The 23,812-nt window shown below is 36.7% G+C and overlaps 2 protein-coding genes across 2 annotated transcripts; one reads left to right on the top strand and one right to left on the bottom strand.

Annotated features, from left to right (window-relative positions):
• Nucleotides 1-1,842: 1,842 nt before the first annotated feature.
• On the bottom strand, nucleotides 1,843-7,393 carry nkx1.2la (NK1 transcription factor related 2-like,a; the record flags this gene model as incomplete). The annotated part of the gene is made up of 2 exons (XM_084092927.1): nucleotides 1,843-2,444; nucleotides 7,180-7,393. 2 exons carry the CDS (start codon nucleotides 7,391-7,393, stop codon nucleotides 1,843-1,845), a joined length of 816 nt encoding a protein of 271 aa, XP_083949053.1.
• A 12,273-nt stretch (nucleotides 7,394-19,666) lies between these two features.
• Nucleotides 19,667-23,613, top strand: morn4 (MORN repeat containing 4). The gene is made up of 5 exons (XM_084092921.1): nucleotides 19,667-19,830; nucleotides 20,210-20,288; nucleotides 21,330-21,444; nucleotides 21,564-21,673; nucleotides 22,508-23,613. The coding sequence occupies exons 2-5, from the start codon at nucleotides 20,222-20,224 to the stop codon at nucleotides 22,654-22,656; spliced, it is 441 nt and encodes a 146-aa protein (XP_083949047.1). The 5' UTR covers nucleotides 19,667-19,830; nucleotides 20,210-20,221; the 3' UTR covers nucleotides 22,657-23,613.
• Nucleotides 23,614-23,812: the final 199 nt, after the last annotated feature.

Genomic DNA, 23,812 nt, shown 5'->3' with positions numbered 1-23,812 from the left:
ACACACACATTTCACTATCAAATCTGACGTTTACGAAGTATTTGTGAATCAGGAGAAGAATTTTCGGGAATGTCTCTTTACGCGCAAATCACTCACATATTTACTCGTATATTTACGAATGTTTCATGAATGAGACCCATTGACTGACACAATAACTCGGTTTTGAAGCATGAAATAAATGTTTTGGGTGAGTTACATGTTGCAGACATGCAATAGAGTTTGGATGTTCCAGCAAACAGTTGTGACAACTGCACTTACATTTTAGAGACTGTTTCGAAAAATGAGCCAAAACTGAAACTGTAAGCGTTTAACTGTGAGACCATTCAGCACAGTAGTAATGAAATTCATTCTAAATTAACCGTCACGTCAATCTAATGAGATCTGGTTCAGCACTGGCCTCTAGTGGTCATATTGTGTTTTAGTATTGTGTAATGTAGGCTGTATTGCCTGCAGTGCCACTCAGATCAATATTTCCCAGGCTCTCTTGATCTTGCTCATACACTTTAAAGCTGTTATTCGTGCTGCTCCATTGATCTAGACATAAAATATGCAAACCGTTCACAATATACACACTACTGAATTTCAACACAAATAGGCCTACAAACAAAATACTGCTGCAAGAATAATACATGCTATTTCTAGCGTGCTAGATCTCAAGGGGGTTATACATATTTTATGTATTTTACTATTTTATTTAAGTCATATAGCTGTTTACTTTTTATTTTATGCACCATCATTTAAGCAAACAATTTCAGAAATGTCTCAAATAATGGACTCAATCTCTTCTATAAGGGTTCAGGTGACGCCATCTAGTGTTTATGAAGAGAATACACAATGTAACCTGGTATTATGTATTGGTGTAGACAAAATAAATAATTACATATATTCATAGTGATCAATACACTGTTACCCCTTGTCTATTTCTGATTGATACAAAAAACAAATGACCTTCAGATTTTATTGTTACAGATGACATCATCAACATGTTTCTACATTGTAATAAACATCAATGTCTTTACATAAGTTCTTTAAGGTTCCCCTGTAGTAAATATATTTGTATCACTTAAAACTCATCTTTAATAACCAAAATGGCATTATTAAACACTTTTCCCTTGAAAAAAAAAAAAAATCATGCCTTAAAATAGCTTGAATTTAACTTTACACCCTTGCCGTATTTAGTATGCGGTTCTATGAATATACAAATTAACCCCGCCTCCACTCACTCGCACCAGCTCAGAGATCCACTCCTTGATGATCACACGTTGACCTGATTGGTTACAAGGTAGTTTGTGACGTCAGAAACACCAGCGATTTCAAACCGCATTTTGAAAATACTCAGCAATGGTGTTGACTTATTAATTTGTATGTGGTTTAGCATAAGCATATTACAAACACCACATAGACATATAAACAACATTAAAAACTTGGGTTTCACCACAAGGGGGACTTTAAAGAATGTAATGCTATAATCTACAGTGACGTATCAAACTGCTAACACGAATAATAGAAGATACACATATATACAATCCAGCTCTAAGATTTAAAGTGGGTGGTTGTCAGGGTGGACCATGATTAGATTCTCAGATCATCTGTTCTTAAAATTGCATTTGTGAGAGCATATCTTTCAGATTTATCATTCTTGAGGCCCAGGGTTTGGTCCATCTTATCTATATTTCTGCTCACAGCTGTCAGTGAAAACAGTTTATCTAAACTCATGTTAGGCCTAATCAATTATTACATCAAGCCAAGAACAATCCCATCCTGCTGAGGATCATTGAACAAGTAATCCACTTTATAAATTCACATTAACACGTAGTCTATGATCATTCCTTCTTTCAGACTTCATAAGTGGGGAAAGAATGCTGGCTGAAGAAAGCCATCAGGCAAAAACGGATGCAAGAGCCCACCGGAAGATGCCAGGTGCACCGGGCCAGAATGAAAGATCACGTTCCCGGAGCTAAATGTAGGGTGGAGGGCAGATGTGGACCCACAGGTCGAGCTGATGTTGGGCAGAGAGTTCGTGCCGGGTTGCAGGGAACTCTCGGCACCAGGGTTCTGCTTCTTCCACTTGGTTCTTCGGTTCTGGAACCAAATCTTGACTTGGGTTTCAGTCAGGCTCAGGGACAGCGCGAGATTTAGTCGCTCGCATACGGATAAATAACGCGTGGCGCGGAATTTGTTCTCCAAAGCCACCAGCTGTTCGTAGGTGAACGCGGTCCTGGCGCGCCGCGGCTTCGCGCAGCTGTGATCTGAGCGACGCCGCCGCTGACGCGACACATCATCCGGCGCTGGAGTGATTCTCTCTTCACCTGCTTCATCCGGATCTTCACAAGGAGAAAAGCCCGATCTTAAGCTTCTGAGAGAGGTGGTTGAGTCCAAGTCAACATCGGGATCAGGAGGATGCAGTCTGACGCAGCTTTGATGGTCATCAGCTGATTGATCTCCTGCCAGTAAAAATCCATATGTCAAGTGCCTTTCTGGTAGGTTATGTTTTTAGTAAATGTATTAGCCAACATTTTAGTAAAACCAAAGAAGAACCCCAGTCAAGAGTGGAAATGAATTGATCTATTAGGCCTATTATTAGTAGCCTATTATCAATAACAAAACTATCCCATTTGACCTTGCCTTAACTGAAAGTTTCAATCCGTTTTAAAAGCTTGAAATTTAATCACAGGCCTTAAAGTGATAGTTTACCCAAAAATGAAAATCATCCCATAATGTAGGCTACCAACCCTCAAGCCAGTTGTACATGACTTTCTTCTTTCAGTCAAACACAATCAGAGTTATATTAAAAAATACCCTGGCTCTTCCAAGCTTTGTAATGGAAGTGTAACTGATATTTTTAAAACCAAAAAAGTGCATCCATCCATAATAAAAGTAAGCCATTCGACTCCAGCGGGTTAATAAAGGCAATAAAGGCTATCTGAAGCAGAGCAATGTTTGTTTGTTTTTTAAGAAAAACATTAATATTTATAATTTATAAACTATCATTAGCTTCTGATTATGGCCGTACGCGAGTCTAGTTCCGGCTGAAGAGTGACCTCTGACCCGACGTATGACGTAGGATGTAGGAGTAGCGTAAGCTTAGGTGAGATAGACCCCTTTTGCGGTTCAAACAAATAAGCTAACAAACTCAAGCTCCTCTGATATTTCTCTTTAAAAACTCTCACTTCAGACTTGTAATTCGAGACCGGTATTTGGCTTTGCTATCCTCTGTGTTTCCGTGTTCGTCAAAACGTCATGCGTCGGGTCAGAGGTCACTCTTCCGCCCAGGGTTGCCAACCGTTCCGTATAATACGGAATCGTTCCGTATTTGACACATAAAAGTCTTGTTCCGTATTGAACTGATACGGAACGCACTTTGTTCCGTATTTTTGAGAATAAATTCAGTGCAAATCCATGACAGACACATTATAGCTTCTAATATAGCCTATGTCAGACAGACTATATGAACGAAGACATTTGTATGCTAGAAAAAAAAAAAACCCTACGGTGCGGTAACAGATACTGATTTCTCCCCCTGTTTGTCTATGATCAGCGTAGCGTTTTTAACATCTTGGAACATCATCAGAGAATGCCCTTTTAATTGCCCATTTTTAAATGTAAAAATGATAGCCTTTATATTTCACATCTATGTGGTTCAGTCTTGTATATTGATTAGGCCTACTTCGCTATTCTATAAATATATAGGCCTAATAAGTTGTATTATAATATGCTATAATGTATGAAATATATTTATATAAATGTATCAATTAGTTTCCACAATATTCACCAGAAGTCATCATTTCAGGGGTTATTTTTCAAATTTTTCTTCCGTGGGGGCCAGGCACGGCGTTAGTTTTCGGCGCACCCAAAACTAAAAAAAAAAAATCAAAAAAAAAAAAAATCTTAATATATTCTAATTTTGTCAAGAATTATAAAAAATCGTCAATAAGCTCATAATTTGTACTAAAATAGTCTAAATGTTTAGTTTTAAAAAAGCTGGCTATGTCTATTTTGATGTTTCTGCGCAAGTTCAGCAGACAGTGGTTCGGGTTCGATCAGAGCTCGTGAGTGGAGAGCGCATTTCTGAATATTCCGCTCCGCTCACTCATTCCGCAGGGTCGCTCGCTCAACCCAGAATGGCCTGCTGGATCGAAAATATGTGGAGGGCTGCCTCCGACTAATTTTTTTTTTTTCTAGTCGACTAGTAGTTGTTCATTTAAGCCATTTGTGGACAAATCGCCCCTTTATATTAATTTAATTACTTAAATAGGCTGGTACAGGATAATAAGCGTTATGACCGCACGCATAAAGCTTGCCACAAAGAACCGGTTAAAGTAATGATTATGAATGTGTCTAAATTAGCAAGGAGACATTTATTTGTTTAGTAATAAACTGTTGTTTTCTGTGTCGCTGCAAAGATGAAGTTGACGATGCTCGCCATGAACGCCAGAGAGAAATGCACATTTCATATGGATAATCAGAGAGTAGCCTATTTATTTTGGTTTGAATATTTTCGTTTAAAAGTAGACATTTCAAGCTTTCTGTAATAGATAGCTTGTGCCTCACAGATTTGAGAAATATAGGCTGAGTTTCGGCACCCTCCAGTTCACGTGCAATGCAAGTTGTGCTGCTTGGCGCCTTATTACACTGCCTGCTATATATTTGCTTCTTATTTAATAAATACGGGCAATTTGTTGATAAAACATTGATCAAAATTAAGATACAATTTATACAAAACGAAAAAAATTTAAAAAGAGTTTTCTACAAAACAAAACTTAATGAAGTCGTCAAAATCATGTTTTACCAAAAACAGCGCCGTTGCTAGGAGGGCGCCAGCGCCTCTGCCTTTCAGCGCCTTTGCCTCGCGAGTGGATGATAGCCCTGAAGACGCCTAGCAATGGTATACCTTTAGTGGTAGTATACCTTCAGTTAAGTTATACCTACCTTAAGAGTCTTCGTAGTGCGCTAAGAGACAACGTTATCGGAAACGCAGCCCAGGTATGATGCGTAATGGAGATTCCAAAGCGCTCTTCTTTGGTCAGAACCATGGAGAGCGATCGTGGATATAGGTCGTCCTATGCACCAAAACTTTTAACAATGCAACAAAAAAATTTAAAGAGCATCAAGCTATTAAAATCTATATTATGTATATGCACAGATAATATAACAGTAGGCTTTATTAGTCAATATTTTTTTTATTAGGTTAAACAGTGATTGGATAACGTTTTTAATTTAAGGCCCACCCACTATTGGTCTGGCCCATCCAAAACTGGAATCCTGGTGCCCCGTGCCAGGTGGTGGTGGTCGTTACCTGAAGCCAGTGATTATAGTTTATATAGTTATAAATATGGATATTTTTCTTACAAAAACACATTGCTTCACTTCAGAAGGCCTTTATTAACCCCCTAGAGCCATGTGGAGCACTTAGAGATCCACTTTTTGGGGGCTTCAAAATCTCAGTTACTATTCACTCCCATTATAAAGCTTGGAAGAGCCAGGATATTTTTTAATATAACTCCAATTAAGTTTAGCTGAAAGAGGAAAGTCAAAATCACATAGGATGGCTTGAGGGTTTTTGGGTGAACTAACGCTTTAAAGTCAGACAGAAAGACAGAGTGTTGCTATGGTGTTCTGTTTGGTATTTTGGCTGACATTAATGAGCTTTTATTTAAGAGTAAAATTATAAATCCGAGACGCTTTATACACCGCCTGTGAAAATGCATAGGCCATGGATACTTATTAAGCTTTTTTATATTAATTATTGTTTTGAATTGGTCTAATTATTACTAAGAATTTCCAGTTAGGCTAATGTAGGGCCTTTAAGTACAGACAAGAATATAGAATTCAGATAGCCTAGAATTCAACTGATGTATAGCCTAATAGTAGCCTATAATTCGAATGCTGTCAAAAATGAACAGTTTACAATAGGCCCTACAATAAAAAATAAAAATAACAGTAGATAAGAAATTACTTAGCCTATCAAAATAAATCTTATGCATGTAATGAGCTGAAGAAAGTCTTGGGTAACTGGCAGCTAAATGTGCTGACTATTAAACGAATGAATGAGGAGCGCTGTAGCTAAAAGTCCTGTAGAGGAATAGGGGGAGGCTGTACTGTGTGCTGATTTCCAGGAAAGACTGGCATGGAATGGACCATAATCCCCCAACAATTTCTAAATCACAAATCGCCTCAAATGTCATGTTGCGGAAAGAAACCCTAGTTAAATCCAGCTCTGCCATCCAGCCATGACGCGCTAATGGAGTTTCATATTTGTCGGCAGATCAATAAATGTCATCTATTTAAAGGGAAGTTTTAATCGAACGATATTTGGGATCAGACATGGCAGGGGTTTGAAGTTTGGAGCCGCAAGCTGCTGGAGGGAGATATGCAGCATCCAGTAATGGGATATCGATCAAAGTGAGCGCAGGCATCCTCAATGGGACGATTTAAACAATTATCTGCCCTGACTGTCCCAATGGCAATCACTTACTCAGCTGCGGCTGCTTAAAGAAAACGCGGTCTTGGAAATGAGGGGATTCGGGGGAAGGTCAATTCTACCATGATAGGCTACATGGTAGCAAAAGATGAGGAGATCTACAGTGAAAAACGTCATGTTTAAGCGTTTTTACTATATAGCTATGTGAAAACAATTCATACAAATCTAGGCGTAAGATTATAAGTAGGCTATATAATAATAAGATCAGAGCTCTATTATTTATTGCAATTATTTATTATTCAAAATAATAAGAATTTAGTGTTTTGTTTTTTCATTCACAATTAGCCTATATGGGATATTGCATCTCTAAGGTGACCCAAAAGACAAGGTTGTGTATGTCTCAAAAATGTATTAGGCTTTTTTAACATGTAAGAATAGCTATAGGCTATAAGTTACGTTTCAACAGCGTTTCAGAACAATGTTTTGGTAAAAGTTGGATTAAGTTAGCGAGAGTGCGCGAACACACGTCGCCAACGTCATAAGTAGCCTAACAGCTGCTCGATCTCTGCCTGTATCACTTAAGAATTATTTGTTACATAATTATAGTTACACATAAGTGTTTTGTTTAAAATGCGAGATGAAGCGCAATCAATTGCGGCCAAAAAAAAAGCAAATTTTCTTTTAAATCAGAAGTTAACCCGCTTTAAAGTCACCTAATAATTCTCACTCTTTTATTATGAATCGTATTTCATTCTCACCTATATCACTGCAGATGGAAAGCGAACCTTTCCCGTTGTGCTGTTCCTCCAAACTTCCAAATTCTGTATTTTCTGAAGATGATGTCCGCTCTTCCTCTGATACTGCTACTGTCCTTTTACTTGTAAACTTTTTGGGATCCAGTATGTCAATAATCGAAAAGGAAATCCGATGACCTGATGTTGTTTTCATCCCGGACTCCTGATATTCAAGCATTTTGCAGTTCCAGTAGTATTTCTGATCTCGTATTTGTGTATTCTCGTACTAAGCAGGCAGCTCCTCGTCGGATCGCATGTCAGTGGATGAAGGTGTGCTCGAGCTCTTTAACAGGTCCATTAGAGGAGACGCGTGAACACGAGCGTTTAACGGGATCCCTTTCGATTGGCTGAGAGCATTCAGTACTTAAACCTGCGCTCATTTCAATCAATACAATATGGACAAGTTCCCAGGATGACAAGTGGCATAACTCAGGAAACTGTTGCATCTAAACCTTACAGCCTACACTCTTCAATGTTCGTTTGCACTGTATGTTTACATACGAGAACATTTGTACACAATATAATGTTCTTGGGTGAGCTGTAGCCTATAATACCTAAGTGTATTTATCAGAGATTTGTATTGTGAAACTAACAGTTTCAGTAACAAATAAGAATTATTATCATTGCATCCCTCAATAAAACAGCCAATATTGCTGTGAAATATTTTTTTTCTGGCAAATAAATTATGTATTATATGGAGTCAGTGCAGTGTGTTGGCTTATTTCATGGAGTCAATAGCTTAAGCCATTCAGTATCTTCACGTTCACTACGTGGCATCAATCTGCCAAAGCTTGTGATAGATCAATAAATGTGTGTCCGGCACTGATAAATGAGGCGCTACTGTTACTGCTAGTGATTTATACTTCTCTTATTCAGTTCCACAAAATACATGCATACAAATAAAGCTACTGATTCCGTACAATATATAAACGCCTGAGATATTTACAGGGGCCTCACTTAAAGGGATCATTTACATAAAAATGACAAGTCTGCCATCAAAAGACATTTTGAATATGGCTTAGTGTTTTTCTTGTTCAAACATTGAAAGTCAATGGAGTTAAATCTTGTTTGGACCACACTATTGTTCAAAATATCTCCTTTTGTGTTCCACAGAAGAAAGAAAATCATACAGGTTTAAAAAAAGAAAAACATAAAGTTGAGTTAATGACAGAATTTTCCATTTTGTTGTACCAACTCTTTCTAATTGCTTTAGATAACAAAACATCCACCAAAATGTAATTCATTTCAAAGGAAGATGAAGATTAACTACACTGTGTGAATCTGAGGTGAACTAACTTCATGCATCCAAAAAAGGTATTAACAAAAATGCCAATCTATATATATAAAAAAAAAAAAAAAAAAATGTAAGCAGCTTTAAATGTGCAAATACTCAGATCAAAAAGACAAGTGCATTTGCAGAAAACCACAAACACACATGCACCATATCTAAACCCTGTCCACACCACAGATCACAGATGTGTATTCCTCTCCTCTCCTTTATGAAACAGAGCGACTCCACCTCCCCTGCTGCCATTCAGTGCATTTCTGCTTGTTTGCAGGCAGCCTGCAGTGTATATTTAGTGGTTGTAACATGGTCAAACTTCAGACGATCACTGTCCGAACAGGGACTGTTTGCTTGCATTAGCATGTCTAAGCCCTGTGGCTTGCACTGACCGAGCTCCATAAGAAAGGAGGCTGAAGTCTTTCCTGCAAGTTTACAACTTCCTCTCTGTAGGCCTGACACTGTGCACATCTGTTTACACAGGACCAAAGCACAAAAGTGTGGCCCAGGGGGCACGACACAGACTCAGGTACTGGAGATAAAGAACACACACGAGGTAAGGTGGAGAGATTGAGGACAGCAGCTGCTGGGGACAAGAGGAAAACTATGGGTGCACTGTTTGGGGAGAGGAGCACACTTACGGACAAACCTCCCCACTGTTCCAGCGTCCCCACCTCCTGACCAATAAACTCATCAGAGCACTGCGAAGGTCTGCTAAACGTCGAATCATTCATGTAGTCGCGTCTCGAGGTGGAGCTCTGTTTACGGATGGGCATGTACTCTTTGTTTGACTTTGTCTCTTTATCCTATCCAGAGTGCAGACGGACAATAGAATGGGAAACTGTTGAAATGTCACTCTTTTGAAGATTACAACTTCAAGGCACTAAAATCCTGTGGATTCGCCTCTTTAAATGGGGAAAAGAGACTTTAAAAATCTTACAAGGGGTGTAAAGAGTTTAATCTGTCTCTGAAAAGTGATGCTCGTTACAGTGCTTTAAAGCAGCGTTGCTTTGATTTTCCTAGAGCGTTCTGTTCAGGTACATTTCTAGTTAATTTACAGATTTTCCATAAAAAATTTTGTTCTGTAGATAATTTCAGCCTTAAATGAGCTATTTTGGTTTTGTAAATTATTATTTTTAGTAAATCTGAAATTAAAAGTTCATTAAAAAAATATTAGCTGACGGTGATGGAGTCATCTTAATATTTGCATACATAATTGTGATTATTCTGATCATTGTTGCATATACTGAACTATTTATAGTTGCCTTTAACTGTGTGTTGATTCTTGTGTAGTCATTTAATTCATTCAGAACCAAAGCCTACAACTTGATCTAATCTAAAACTTTATGAATTATTTTGCTGCCTGTTTTCAGAAAATACAAATCTAGTCGATACAAATCGTGTTTGAGAATACAGTAAAAGTGCACTAATTGCATGGAATTTAAAAGCATTAAATTTACAGAATTGTTGAAATGTGTCTAAAAAATAAAATTGCACAATATTTGTTAAACAGTGCTCACAATTATCTTTAAGAAAGCCTTTGAATCCTATAAAACACATGAACACAAAGGAACTGGAAGCCAATTACTGTGCATATGCAGCATATGTGTCAAAAACACAATAGACAGAAATCATTAGACCAACACTTTTGGGCATTATGTGAGAGCGATGTTTTAGGACGTCTAGGCGAACACAAGGTCGGTAGCACTGTTTGGTAATTGCACAAACGCTTCTACCTGTTCAGCAGCAGGCGTAATGAAGGCTTGCTGGCAGCGTCCGGGACGGGTGAGCGCGTCTGGCAGATGCTGACATACAGCAGATGTGGAAAGTGGCTGGGTGATTTGTTAAGGGCCTGGATCATAGCAAAAGAGGGCAATTACACCAGGGGACACTGTCACACATTCATGGACATTGGGCCCCTTTTTACAAACACACACACACTTTCCCTGAGGTAAAGGTCAGTTCACTTAAACATGTTCAGACTTTAAACATGTTTACATTACAGCGATCACACAACTGGCAAAAGAAAGAAGAGACAGAGAATCCAGCCATAATATAAGAAGAATTTTCTTAAAATTGTAAAAAAAAAGAAAGAAAAAAAAAGAAAAAAAAGTGGAGAATGGAAAAAAAAGTTTGACACCGGTTCTGAATAGAATAGAATAGAATAGAGATTTGATTTCCAAACCAGGGCTGGTGGAAAAGAACATCCAATGACATTATGGTTAAAAATGAAATTCCTTGAATAAATAAATCAGGTTATAATATACCTTGAATCTTAACCCAAGCTGAATTGAATTGGTCTCTGTTTGTGAAAGAAACAAACAGAGGAAATAATTTTCTTAAAATTGTCAAGAAAAGTGGTGAATGGAAAAAAAGTTTGACACCGGTTCTGAACAGAACAGAACAGAACAGAACAGAACAGAATAGAATAGAGATTTGACTTCCAAACCAGGCCTGGTGGAAAATTACATAAAATGACATTATTCAAAATAAAATCTTTAAATAAATAAAACAAATAAAATACGTTGAATCTTAAGCTGAATTGAATTGGTCTCTGTTTGTGAAAGAAACAAACGGAGAAAATTATTTTCTTAAAATTGTCAATAAAAACACAAGTGGTGTTTGAAAAAAGTGGTGAATGGAAAAAAGTTTGACGCCGGTGCTGAAAAGAATAGAATAGAATAGAATAGAGATTTGACTTCAAAAACAAGCATGGATGAAAATGACATAATATGGCTGTAATAAGGTATCCACTGGAGGCAAGTTGAGAGATGAGAACCCAAGTGCAGTTTATTATAACTAAAACAAAACATGAAACAAAAACATGGCGTGGCATGAAAACAAAAACCAAAGCATGAGCATAAACTTACACAGCAGCAGACTACAGGAAACAATACTTGACACAGACACATGGCAAACAAGAGGGCTAAATACACAGACTAATGACAAGACAAGGGACACCTGTGAACAAATGATCAGACAATTAACCAATGACAAGACATGGCAGGATCACATGACAAACAGGGAATCACATGACAGACATGGAAACAAGACATGACACAGAAACATGACAAGAACAAACCCAAAATCGTGACAATGGCATTGTTTAAAACTAAATCTTTAAATAAACAAAACAAATAAAATAACTTGAAACTTAACCTAAGCTGAATAGAATTGGTCTTTGTTTGTGAAGAAAGAAACGGAGAAAAGAATTTTCTTAGAATTGTAGAAAAAAAAGTTTGACACCGGTGCTGACTAGACTAGACTAGACTAGACTAGACTAGAATAGAATAGAATAGAATAGAATAGAATAGAATAGAATAGAATAGAATAGAATAGAGATTTGACTTCCAAACCAAGCTTGGTGGAAAATGACATAAAATGGCATTGTTTAAAAATAAAGTGTAAAAAAAAAATTCCTTAAATAAATAAAACAAATAAAAAACCTTGCATCTTAACCCAAGCTGAATTGAATTGGCATCTGTTTGTGAAAGAAACAAACGGAGAATAGAATTTTCTTAAAATTGTCAATAAAAACACAAGTGGTGTTTGGAAAAAAGTGGTGAAAAGTTTGACACCGGTGATGAATAGAATAGAATAGAATAGAATAGAATAGAATAGAATAGAATAAAATTCATTGCCAAACAACTGCATTGAGACTGATGGAAAATAATATAAAACGATAATTTGCAATATAAAATGCAAAAAGCTTAAAATAAAAATGGCCATCAAATACAATTATCTTCCTTAAAACGTAATTCCCTAATTATGAGATGGTGGGTACGAGAAAATCTTATCCGAAAACCTGAATTTACCTCTGCCTTCCGCCATCTCTTTCATGGTCTTTCAATGTCAGTAGAAATGACAGGACTCTGCGAGCAGTGTATACTTCTATTGGCAGCTGTCACAGTGGAAATGCACACACATCTATGTTTTGTGTCAGGTGTTTAGAGATGCACACACTAAATGTATGCGGAGACGCCAGACTTCATTGGCCGAGATCGAGTATAACCCCAGATGCTACACAGAGAGACAGGATGCCTTCAGTACTGCAGCACACAGAGTCTTCTGTCAATGGACACTTGGGTTAGCGCACTGCTAATGTAGAGCGTTAAAGAAAGAATTACACACGGTTTAAGGTTATGGGCCGCAGTCGATGTGATGTTCTGTCACTCAGCGCTTGCATTGATTGCTCATTGTTCGCAGAAGGTCGCATCATAATTCATTAAATCTTAACGAGTCCCCCTGGAACCACCTGCACGCCTTTCCTCAATTGCCCCTTTAAATTACGAGCGACTCTCATGCTCAGCGAGCTCAAAAATGAAGATATATTCTCCATGTAAAGAAGAGAGCTATTAGTAACATTTAAACAGCCCTCTTTAAAGCCAGGGGAGGCTGACTTTATGAAGGGCAATTAGGTACTCACTATAATTGATAATTCATACTCATCACAATTAGGCAGTATAAATAGGGTGTCTGGGATTAATGGTTATGGCTGTTCGGAGAGCGAGAGACACTGGGCAGACCTGGCCAGGCATGGCTGATGGAGTGGAAGGAGGCAGAACTGAATTCATCTCTATTTGTGGAGGAAACAGATTGTGTTTGTCCCTTCAACACACTCCCGAATCATCCAACGGTTCCCTCACCTTCAGATTGATTTGTTGGTAATGCATTTTAAAAATGCCTGCATTGTGGGCAAGCACTGTTTCTCGAGACATGGGACAAAACGCGTCCCACAATCTTATTTGCAATTATGAGAAAATAAAGGCAACATTTTCATTTTGATATTAATCAAAAGTGATAACTAGCATTTTGTAAATGTACCTTTTTTTTTCTTTTTTTATCTCATTATTATTACTCACTATCCATAAAACCAGCTGTCCTCGAACATAACTAAATAGATACTTCATATAGATTAAAATATATTAGTAAAGATTTAAAAAAATCAGCATCTTTATAGGCCTCCTGAAATCAAAATGTATGTTTTTTAGTTTTTAGTATGAATATGTTAGCCTTAAGGTTATGAATAAGTTGGTGTGTTCCAAAACAATGACAAAATTCGCTTTTAGGAGATATAAGCATTCAAAACCGCTAAAATGGATCACGGATTTTTATGACATCACGCAGACTTCAGCTTCTCATCACATCTTCTGTCCAATCAAACGCTCTCTAGAATCTAAAGCTCCGCCCCCATGCTATAAATACCACATGACCAAAGCGACCGTTGACACGTCACAGAGCAATATGGGTTGGAGATGTGTGTTCGGTTGCTCAAACGCTCGAGTTTAACTCCATTTTCCAACTGTACGTTGGTTAAGAATGAAATGGCTAGAATTTATTCACACCTCTACTATTGAATCCAACGTCAGCGCTCGGATTCACTTCCATGGTGCTGTCAAGTATGACTTGCAGTCTATGAGGAAAACTAAATGCTATTGGCTATTTGAAAAGGGGGAGGAGCCATTCAATATGTCCCGTAAAACATGTTCTATATTCTTCTACTTGACTTTATATTATTTGTATTCCGTTTTACCTTGTTTATTTATTTTTGATTTGTCCTTATGTATTTTGCTGCCTTCAAGTCACACTTTGAGTTTTATCCTGTTTAAATAAAGGTTACTTGTGTCCTGAGTCCTATATGTTTGTAAGGTTTCACAGCTGCCCTTACCATTTCCCAAGACTTTCCAAAATTTATGAAAACATTTATAAAATCTGTTACAAATTCCGTCTTCAGCCAGAAGGTCCGATATGAATTAAAATATAAGGAGGTTGCATCAAAACATAAATGAATATATCCCTAATTTTTCAGTTCTTTTGCATGTTTTGTCCCAGTGCTCAAGAATCATTTAATTTCAGTTGCCGTTAAATACCCATCATGGATAATGCATGATCATATGCTGTGTTTAGACACTCCGGCTGAGGTGAAGGTCCTTCATAGCTTTGCTCTCTGTTGACACCAGCATAATTGCTATACTGAGCTCTAGATCAGGCAGTCCTTACTAATCAATAAAGTCTTCACCAGCCATTTCCCCCAGTGATTCTGCTCTCATTTCTCCTCTAATTGTTCTGTTTCACCCAGGAAGGTCTACGGCTGTGCCACAAGCTAAAGGTGTGCGAACGTGTGCATGTTTCTTGTTTACTGTAAAATGTAACCTTAAAACAACACTGCAGATGATAATTTGTTCTCCTCTTGACCTTGTGCTCATATGTTTCAAACATTTCTATTTTTGGTCTGTGCGTGTCTACAAGAATCAAAGTAATGTAGCATATAGTATATGCTAATCCATTTTGTAAATTTTGGTAGACATTTTAAATACAAATTCCTATAATTAAAAGGAATCTGTAATTATAATGAGATATTTCTCTGATAAAATGTCCCAAATATGACTTTAAGATCCAAGACCTACATCTAAGACATAATAAAATAAATATTAATTATAGCACTAACACATCCTTTTATGTACACCACGCAACAGTATAAAGTCATGTGTATTTAGGTGTTTACCAAAAATGAGTCTGGGACCCAGGAATAGACTTTTGTCCTCTGTAGTGGACATTATATTTTAGTGAATTTCTCTGACATCATACATGTCACAGTTTTAAGTCTGGATGTCCTGTAAAGAGCACATTCAGGGCTTTCCAGAGTTTCACAATCACAACTGACTCTCCTTGGACTTTAGAAATGACTGACATTACTTTAGTGATCAAATGTAACTCTATTTTGTAATTATCACTTAAATCAAAATTTTTGAATGGTTTGTCATAAATAAACATCAGGAAAATGGGGTTTCAAATCAAAATATGACTTTCTGTTACGAAACAAAACATAGATTTCTTACATGTACACTGTAGAGGACATCAGGACTTAAATCATGTTTATCAGGCATTTTGGGAGACACAACAAGTGAATAGAGAAAGAAATTTCAATATTCCTATGAAATATTAGATATTATTATGAAAATCTTGCCAATTACTACTCCCATTATAATTTTTTTCATTACATGTTGCCCCAAGAACACATTAATATGCAAATTAGATAGATACATTGTATAAAATGGGAAAACCCGCTTATGGCTATTTTACTTGCATAAAGCAAAATGGTATATCAAATCATCTGTTATATATTTCATAGTTGAGAATCATCTTTTTACAAAGTTTGGTATATAAAATCCAGAAACCTAAAAATTGATTGGTGGTTTAAAAAAAAATAGCATTGTTTTTGCCTTTTGTCTATTCATGTCTTTTTATTAAAAAAAATAAAAAAATTAAAAAATTAAAAAAAAAAGAATCCTGGTGTCCTCAACAGAAGACATAGCATAACATATGAATAAAATATCATTTTTAGTTATTTTTCTCATGCTCTAAACAATGTAATGACACAAAAAAATACTAAATTCACATAACTTTTTTTTTCTGGGTCTCAGGAGGATATAAAATCGAAAAAAGAACATCCACTGAGATAAAATATCACCTAATTTATGACATCAAGATATCCTAATTTCTAGACTGCCTAATTGTTGAGAAATAAAGCTATAAATAATGGCTGACACCTAAGTAAAAATAATGCATTTGATTGGCTCTGGCTTTGACAGATGAAAGAAAATTTTGATTTGCTGCGAAAAATATGTCCTTTAATAATCCTATCTTTTTTTTATCACAAAGAGGGCAGATTAATGGATAATGCAATTGCTTATGAAATAAAAGCCTCTCTCCACTCGGGGACTGGAGATTTAGAACCGGAGTGTGATAGCGTGACTTCTCTAACCTTGATGTCGGATGCACCGATCACGTACGACAAACTTTACTCATGTGTTATGGCTTGCAGAGAATTATAGGTCAATTTAGGCTCGGTCAGTGAGACGACCCTCGTCAACAGCCTCTGTTCCACCATCCTTCCTGCTTTAGGAGTTGACCTTTGCGATTTTTCTTGCAAGGAGAGCAGACTCTATATCGCACTGATGTGTGCTCGTAGTGTGGTCAGTCCTCATGTTGTGCTGGATGGGCACTCATGTGTAGTGATGCTTGCAGGGCCCATCCTGTGACTCTGGGGCATATGGACTCAACTGCCCATTTCCCTGGGGCATTATTGCCATGCTGATTTACTACCAGTGAAGGACAATCATCAGAGACCAAATTATACCCCATTATACGGTGTGAGTGTTTGTTCACGGTCTTTAGGTTAAAGCAATGAAGTTTGAAAACTTCTATAGACAATCAATTACCTTACAATTAGTAGCTATTCGATTTTTATCTTGCTTTAAAATATACACATTGTGTTACATGTAAACGTTTGATATATTGCACCGTATTTAAGACATGGGATTCTTGTTGTTTGGAAGCGAGAACACTCATCTTTAACATTAAAGGTAATAGATCTCCAGGGTGAGATTTTTATCGACATTTCTCATTACCAACCTATTGGTGTTTATGGCGTCGGTCATAAACGGCTCCCTGTGGTGCTGTGTTTTATGAAGAGATCAGCTGTCAGGGCATATGCGTTCAAATCTCTGCAGGATGCAATGACACAGGTCAGGTTTAAATGGCCTGAGAGAGGAAAAAAGAGAGAGAGAGAGTACTTCACTATAGGGGAAAATGGGGCTAGTTGTCACAATGATTATGTCTCAGTAAATGTAAGAGGTAAAAATAAAGTGAAGACGATAAAGCCATGCAAAAAACGGCAATAAGTGGGTAGGTTTCAATCAAAAGGTTGTGTTCTCAGAACAAGGAGATTTAAAAAAAATATTAGGTTGGGCAAGTTGTCACATGTGTTTAATATATTGTAATTGTATTAACCATCTGGTGTTGCGCAGTCATTTTTGACCGAGAAATTGTAAAAATACCTTCATTGGAATGGTATGAAAATCCTGACTTTTGTGGCAGTAGCTATGTGAACAAAAAAACAAAACAAAAAGTGGACTTGATTCGAAAAAGCTAACGCTTTTCACGCTTGTGTTGTTCACGATCAGAAATGACCAGCATATAGGAAATTAATGGGAAATATGAAACAATCTACAAATCATCTACGATGCAGAAAAAAAACTCACCGCAGTAAAGGGGTGAAACTCTATATCAGGTTGCAAATACCTGAAATAACATCAATAATTCAGCCACAATGCAGTAAAAAGGGACAGCAAGGAAGGGGTTACATTCTAAAACATTAAGGCCTGGTTTTACAGACAGGGCTTAGATTAAGCCAAGATTAGACCTTAATTCAATTAGGACATTCAAGTAGCTTATAAACGTGCCTTAGAATAAAACATTGGTGTGAACCTTGAGACAAAACAATGGCACTGACATTTAAAGATATGTCAGTGCAAGTTGCTTTCAGTTAAAACAACTCAAACATGCATTTTAGTCTGGGACTAGACTTAAGCCTTGTCTGTGAAACCAGGGGTAAAAGTACAAAACAGACACACACACACTCAAACACACACACTCAGACACTCACAACACACTATTATACAGACATGCATTAACTACGGCTGTATAACAATATGGCAAAATTGAGCCAGAAGACTCAAATAAGTCGTTAAAATCAGATCAGACCCAGATTGATTAAGCTCTGATAAAAATAAAAATAAATCCTTTTCAATTTGTTTCATCTGTATTGAATTTTGATGTTATCCTATGTAACAAAGTGTCTTTCTCCGTGTTCAGGCTTGACTAAAGTAATGGAAAAACTGACACTTCAAATCACCATTTCAAACAAAAAAATATCTAAACCTTGACAAAAAAGTAGTCGTCTAAATAAATATCCAAATCCGCAACCTAATAAAAGTAGGTTTTATGTCTAAAAACTAATATAGAATTTACAAGCCTCTTAATATAGCCCTATATATATATATATATATATATATATATATATATATATATATATATATTGTATAGGAATCATACACCAACATACACCATGACATTACAGATGTTTGTCTTTTTTTACTCCAACCAGATGACACTAATCTGCCTTCAAAAGTTGGATTTTAAAGGCACTGTCTCTAGCTTAACATGAAATACAAATATTTGGAAAAAAAATTGAAAAAAAAAAGAAAAGAATATCCTATTTTCAATGGGGAAAAAATATCAATTATTGCATTTATATTAATTAGTAACATAAAATTCTCTCAAAATACATAATAAAAAAGAAAAAAATATTATTGAACAAAAATATACAGTCATTTTACTGAAAATAAAATATTTAATATTTCAATAAAAGGCATCAGTCTTGAATCAGTCAATAAACAGCAAATTGTGACAACTTACACAACATGCCCCGCTAATCGATATAGGCTAAGGTAGTTCTATATAGTGTGTAATCTTTAAACCTACACAGTATGTGCTTGTGCAAAAATTGAATCCACTCTGAGAAAATGTTAACTATGAGGATCAAGATCCTCAGACAAATAATTAAACAACTGTGCTAGTCCTCACTAATAAAAATAGGTTCATTAAGCACCAAATAATGTTAATTAAAATGCCAAAAAAGGTATGGGGAAGGTGCTGTAACTGTATTTAATCTTTTAGCAGTGTCACTTGTTAACAAATGGTACTTCCAGGGCAATTTCTAGCTCAAATTGCTTGCTAATCAAATAAATGAAATGTCTTAGCCACCTATGTAGCAAACACAGGTCACAGAATGGTAAATTAAACTAGCCTATACCATGGGCTAATACCATGAAATGTAAATTCCTGCCAACACTACGTGTTTATACAGCATATACCTCAAAATATTCCGCTCAATGACAAACAAATAAGACTTTCAGGAAGTTGAAACTTACTTTAGACCTAGTTAAAATGTTTTACTGGCCCCTTGAACATGTTTGAGTTTATTTGTCAAATCTGTTTCTCAAACGTTTTTCTTTTATTGCACTGTTACATAAGCATACTGCTACTTATATCAAAATATAAACTAGATTTACAATTCATGTCACCTTCTCAACCTGTGGCTGACAGGTTGTTGCTAAGCGGTTGCCAGGGTGTTCTGGATGGCTAATTATTGCCTCGAGTCAAAAAAGTGGTTTGTTCAAAATAACTAACCCTAAAATGAGAAGTAGTAACAGTGACACATGCCTTAGTAAACAACACTGGGGAGTCCATATCACTTCACAGACCACATTCCCAGCCATTGATCAGCCAATCAGCGCTCATTCCACATCCACCGCTGAGAAAAGCACACAGTAAAACAACGCGAGATCTTCGAGGGGAGAGAGATTCAGAGAGAGGAACCGTAAGACCGGCGACTGCTGCCTGCGAGCCAGACCCCGATTCTTTCTCCACGGATCCGCTGAACAAAGCGAAGGGTTTCATGCTCTTGAGACTGCACAGAAACATTACAGGTAAATTAAATCTCCCTCTAATGAAATTAGTACACAGCGCGCGGGTTTACACGGTCTGCGAATAAGAGGCGGGGTGACGTCATCGCCGCCGCTGCTTTATTTCAGTACGTAAATGTTTGAACGTTTTCAGTGTTAATGATGCGTTACACTATTAATTATACAGTGCTGGGTGAAAGTGAACTAGCATGGGTTATACTTTATTAGACCGAGCATTATACGGCACACAATAGCTACTGTAGGTGTGTGTGTGTGGGCATAGGTGATGTCCTATTCATTATTTTATTATACATAAATATATGAAATAATTGGTTTGGTCTACCTCTGTTTATCATCTATTGATTATATTATGTTAATTAATATTCATTTGTTTTGTCTGCAGTTTGGTGGAGGTATGACATTAACCAGGGGCTCCTTCACTTATTCCAGTGGAGAAGAATATACCGGAGAATGGAAGGAAGGCAAGCATTTTCTTACACTTTGCATTACTTTTTAATTCTCAGGACATTTCTTTTTCATAAATTGGGCAGGTCGTCACGTGTTTCAAATGCTGTACTTTTATTCATTACTTATTTTCTATTTGTCAAAAGAACAGTTACATTTTTCTATGTTCCATTTGTGCCGTTTCATAATTTATTCATAATTACATCATAGGGGTGTGACAATATATCGCAATACAAAAATGCAACAATATGTATCGTGGATAGTGACAATATGTATCGTGGATTAGTTCACCCAAAATTAAAATGACCCTGTGAGAAAAACGTTATCAGAGTCAGTAGGCTACTACATTAAACTACAATATATTATGTTGAATATAATGTATAATAATGGGGGAATATTAGTGGGTCCTGATAATGCTTATGTTATAAATCTTATGTTACCAGTAAAAAGTGTCCTACATTATTTTAAATATATCTAGCCAGTGACAGAGTTCAAGCATATTTGTCTAGAATAATTCTGTATTTTACATTTTATTCAAAAATTACATTTTTTCTTAACCTTTTATTATATGTCTTGGAGTATCGCAATAATATTGTATCGTGAGTTCAGTATCGTGATATGTATCGAATCGTGAAATTAGAGTATCGTTACACCCCTATTACATCATAATAAAGGCTATATTCAAAATGAATAGGTTATGTATTATGGAATTATTTTGGATTATTCTTATGTGATGTCATGAACACGATTCTGTATATCTAAATATTCTATTCTATACTTAACAGTATTGACAACTCTTACATTATTCTATTGTCAGCTACCGACTGACTTAAAATGATGTAAATTGTCTTTTTTATATATAATTTGGGTGTTGGATGACATACTATTATTGCTACAGATTTCAGTTGTACTGTATATCTGACAGTGCTGACAAGGGACACAGATGTGAAACCTTATTAAAAAAATGTTTATTTCTGCCATAACATGTAGAAATGGTGGTGGTCCATAGAATTAGTATATTGCATGTTAAGGTATGAAGGAATGTGTTTTCTATTCAGGTCGGAGGCACGGTAAGGGCGAGCTGAAGTTTGCCGACGGCACCTGTTATAAAGGTCACTTTGAGAATGGCCTGTTCCACGGATCAGGGGTGTTAGTCTTTCCCGATGGATCCAGGTGAGTGACCGTGTGATCAGATTAATTTTGATGCGTACCTACTTAAACTGAGATGAGCACATTGCCAGTGATACTGCAAGACTAGTTACATGGAAAACAACACCGTTTCTTAACAACAGGTACGAGGGTGAATTTGCCCAGGGAAAATTCCAAGGCGTCGGAATCTTCAGCAGGTTTGACGGGATGAAATTTGAAGGGGAATTCAAAAGTGGCCGTGTAGAAGGACATGGTAAATATTCCACTTTAATTTTACAATAGAGACTTTTACAATAGGAAGGCTGAGCTCGATCCGAATGAAATTCCTATTGGATTGATAGTGGTGTAGACCTGAAATAATCCAATCAACAGGAAAAAATGAAGCATGTAAATGTTTGAATCAGACTTTTTTTCTCAGTCGGATTCAACAGTGCAGTGATGCGTTCAGGATTTAAGGGGTGTAACAATATATTGTCACAATATATCGCAATACAAAAATGCAACAATATGTATCGTGGATAGTGACAATCTGTATTGTGTATATTACATCCAAAATGAAAATTACTGTGTGAAAAAAAAATTAAAGTTCACAGAGTTTTAGTGTCATTACTACATTAAACTACTATATATAATGTATAATAATGCAATAGGGAAATATTTGTGGGTCCTAATTAAGCCAAATATCTTATGTTACCAGTAAAAAGTGGTCTACATTATTTTAAAGATATCTAGTCAGTGACAGAGTGTAAGCATATTCGTCGCTTACATCGTATTTTCAGCTTAAGAATCATGATTTTTTTTATTCTGTGCATTTTGTTACCAGCACCAAGTCCAAACCTATTCATTTACACCCACAATGTAACACCAAATTTATCATTTTAATCAACAGTACATTTTTTGTTAACCTTTTACCATATGTCTTGGAGTATCGCAATAATATCGTATCGTGAGTTCAGTATCGTGATATGTATCGTATCGTGACGGTATCGTTACACCCCTAGTAGGTTTACAGTCATTTTACAGCTTTCGAACGTGCCTGTGTTTGTTTAGATTTATAGCATGGATAAATGTGGTCTTATTTCCATAGGACTGCTGACTTTCCCGGACGGTTCCCATGGTGCTCCGCGGAACGAGGGAGTGTTTGAGAACAACAAGCTTCTGAAACGTGAAAAGTGTCAGGCTGTGGTGCAGAGAGCCAAGAACTCAGCATCCACTGCCCGCAGCCTCTCTGTATGACACACTGACCTCAGTGAGAGCACCCCCTAACTCAGGCCACCCCCCCCGCCCCGAGTACATTACGGACTGTACAGTCACTAGTAAAACGAGCAAATCTGATTGTGGATCTGCGTTCAGGGGTGATCTCTGCCTTCACCACACAACGGAGCTCAAACAAAATGTGAGACCCATCAAACCCTCAGGGACGGATGAAAGCGTTTCCATTCCTCACGTCTCTATTTCACTCACATTGTTGCTCTGCCTTGGTTTCCTCTGTGGCTTAAAACATCATCATCACAAAATGATGGACGTTTGTTATGGAGGCACGGATAAACTCAAGTCACCGTCAGAGGCTCTGCAGGCACGGAAATGTGGTCAATGTGGTAAATGAACTCAATTTGCCTTTGTCAGTCTGCTTCTGCGATTGTATCACTTACAGTATGTTTGACTTTATCTTTACTATTGTAGCTGTTTGTGTTACAAATCAATATTGTCTTTATTGCACATTTGCCTTAGTTATTGCATTAAATGTCAGTATTGCTGGATTAAAATCTTTCTTGTTACCGATGTGCAACAGTGGTGAGGGAAAGCTACTCAGCTACTTGTCTTAATTTTGTATTTATTTGTTAATTTTTACTCATTTAAAATGATTTACTAACACATTAGATATTGTGAAATAATGGTTTTAGTTATACTGCTCATGTACATCACAGAAAACTACTTGAAATTATTTAAAATGTATTGGGCAGATTCACTTCAAATGTTTGATGACTGATTTAGGTGTTTACACTTTATTTTCCGAACTGACTGCTAATGGTTCACTGTTCCCATCATCCGCAGTGTCAGACAGAAGCCTTAGTCACTATCGTCTAAAATATACTGACACCAAAAATAATTTTGCACTGTTATTTATTTATTTGAGCAGAGAATCAAGACTGACATGAAAAATAAAGTGAAATAAAAGTCAGAAAAGAGTCACCTAATTCTGCTGCATATGTTTTTTGTCATGCTTATTCTGCCATAGTATATTCAAATCTTATGAAGGACAATCATTTATATGAGACTGTTACATAAACTACTGTTCAGAAGTTTCTGAAAGAAATATGTTCACCAAGGCTGCATTTATTTCACGCAGTACAAAATACAAATGGTAAAGTTCGGAAATATTATTAAAACT

This window comes from Abramis brama (genome assembly GCF_963993115.1).
Source record: "Abramis brama genome assembly, chromosome: 19".
NCBI lineage: Eukaryota > Metazoa > Chordata > Actinopteri > Cypriniformes > Leuciscidae > Abramis > Abramis brama.
The sequence above is the reverse complement of the archived record's forward strand: the minus strand, read 5'-3'. Positions and strand labels throughout refer to the sequence as shown.

Bases quoted from the DNA above. Each gene is read 5' to 3' on its own strand.
- morn4 (XM_084092921.1), top strand. From the start codon at position 20,222: ATGACATTAACCAGGGGCTCCTTCACTTATTCCAGTGGAGAAGAATAT. The intron at 20,289-21,329 runs GCAAGCATTTTC...TTTTCTATTCAG, and splicing joins TACCGGAGAATGGAAGGAAG to GTCGGAGGCACGGTAAGGGC. The intron at 21,445-21,563 runs GTGAGTGACCGT...TCTTAACAACAG, and splicing joins GTCTTTCCCGATGGATCCAG to GTACGAGGGTGAATTTGCCC.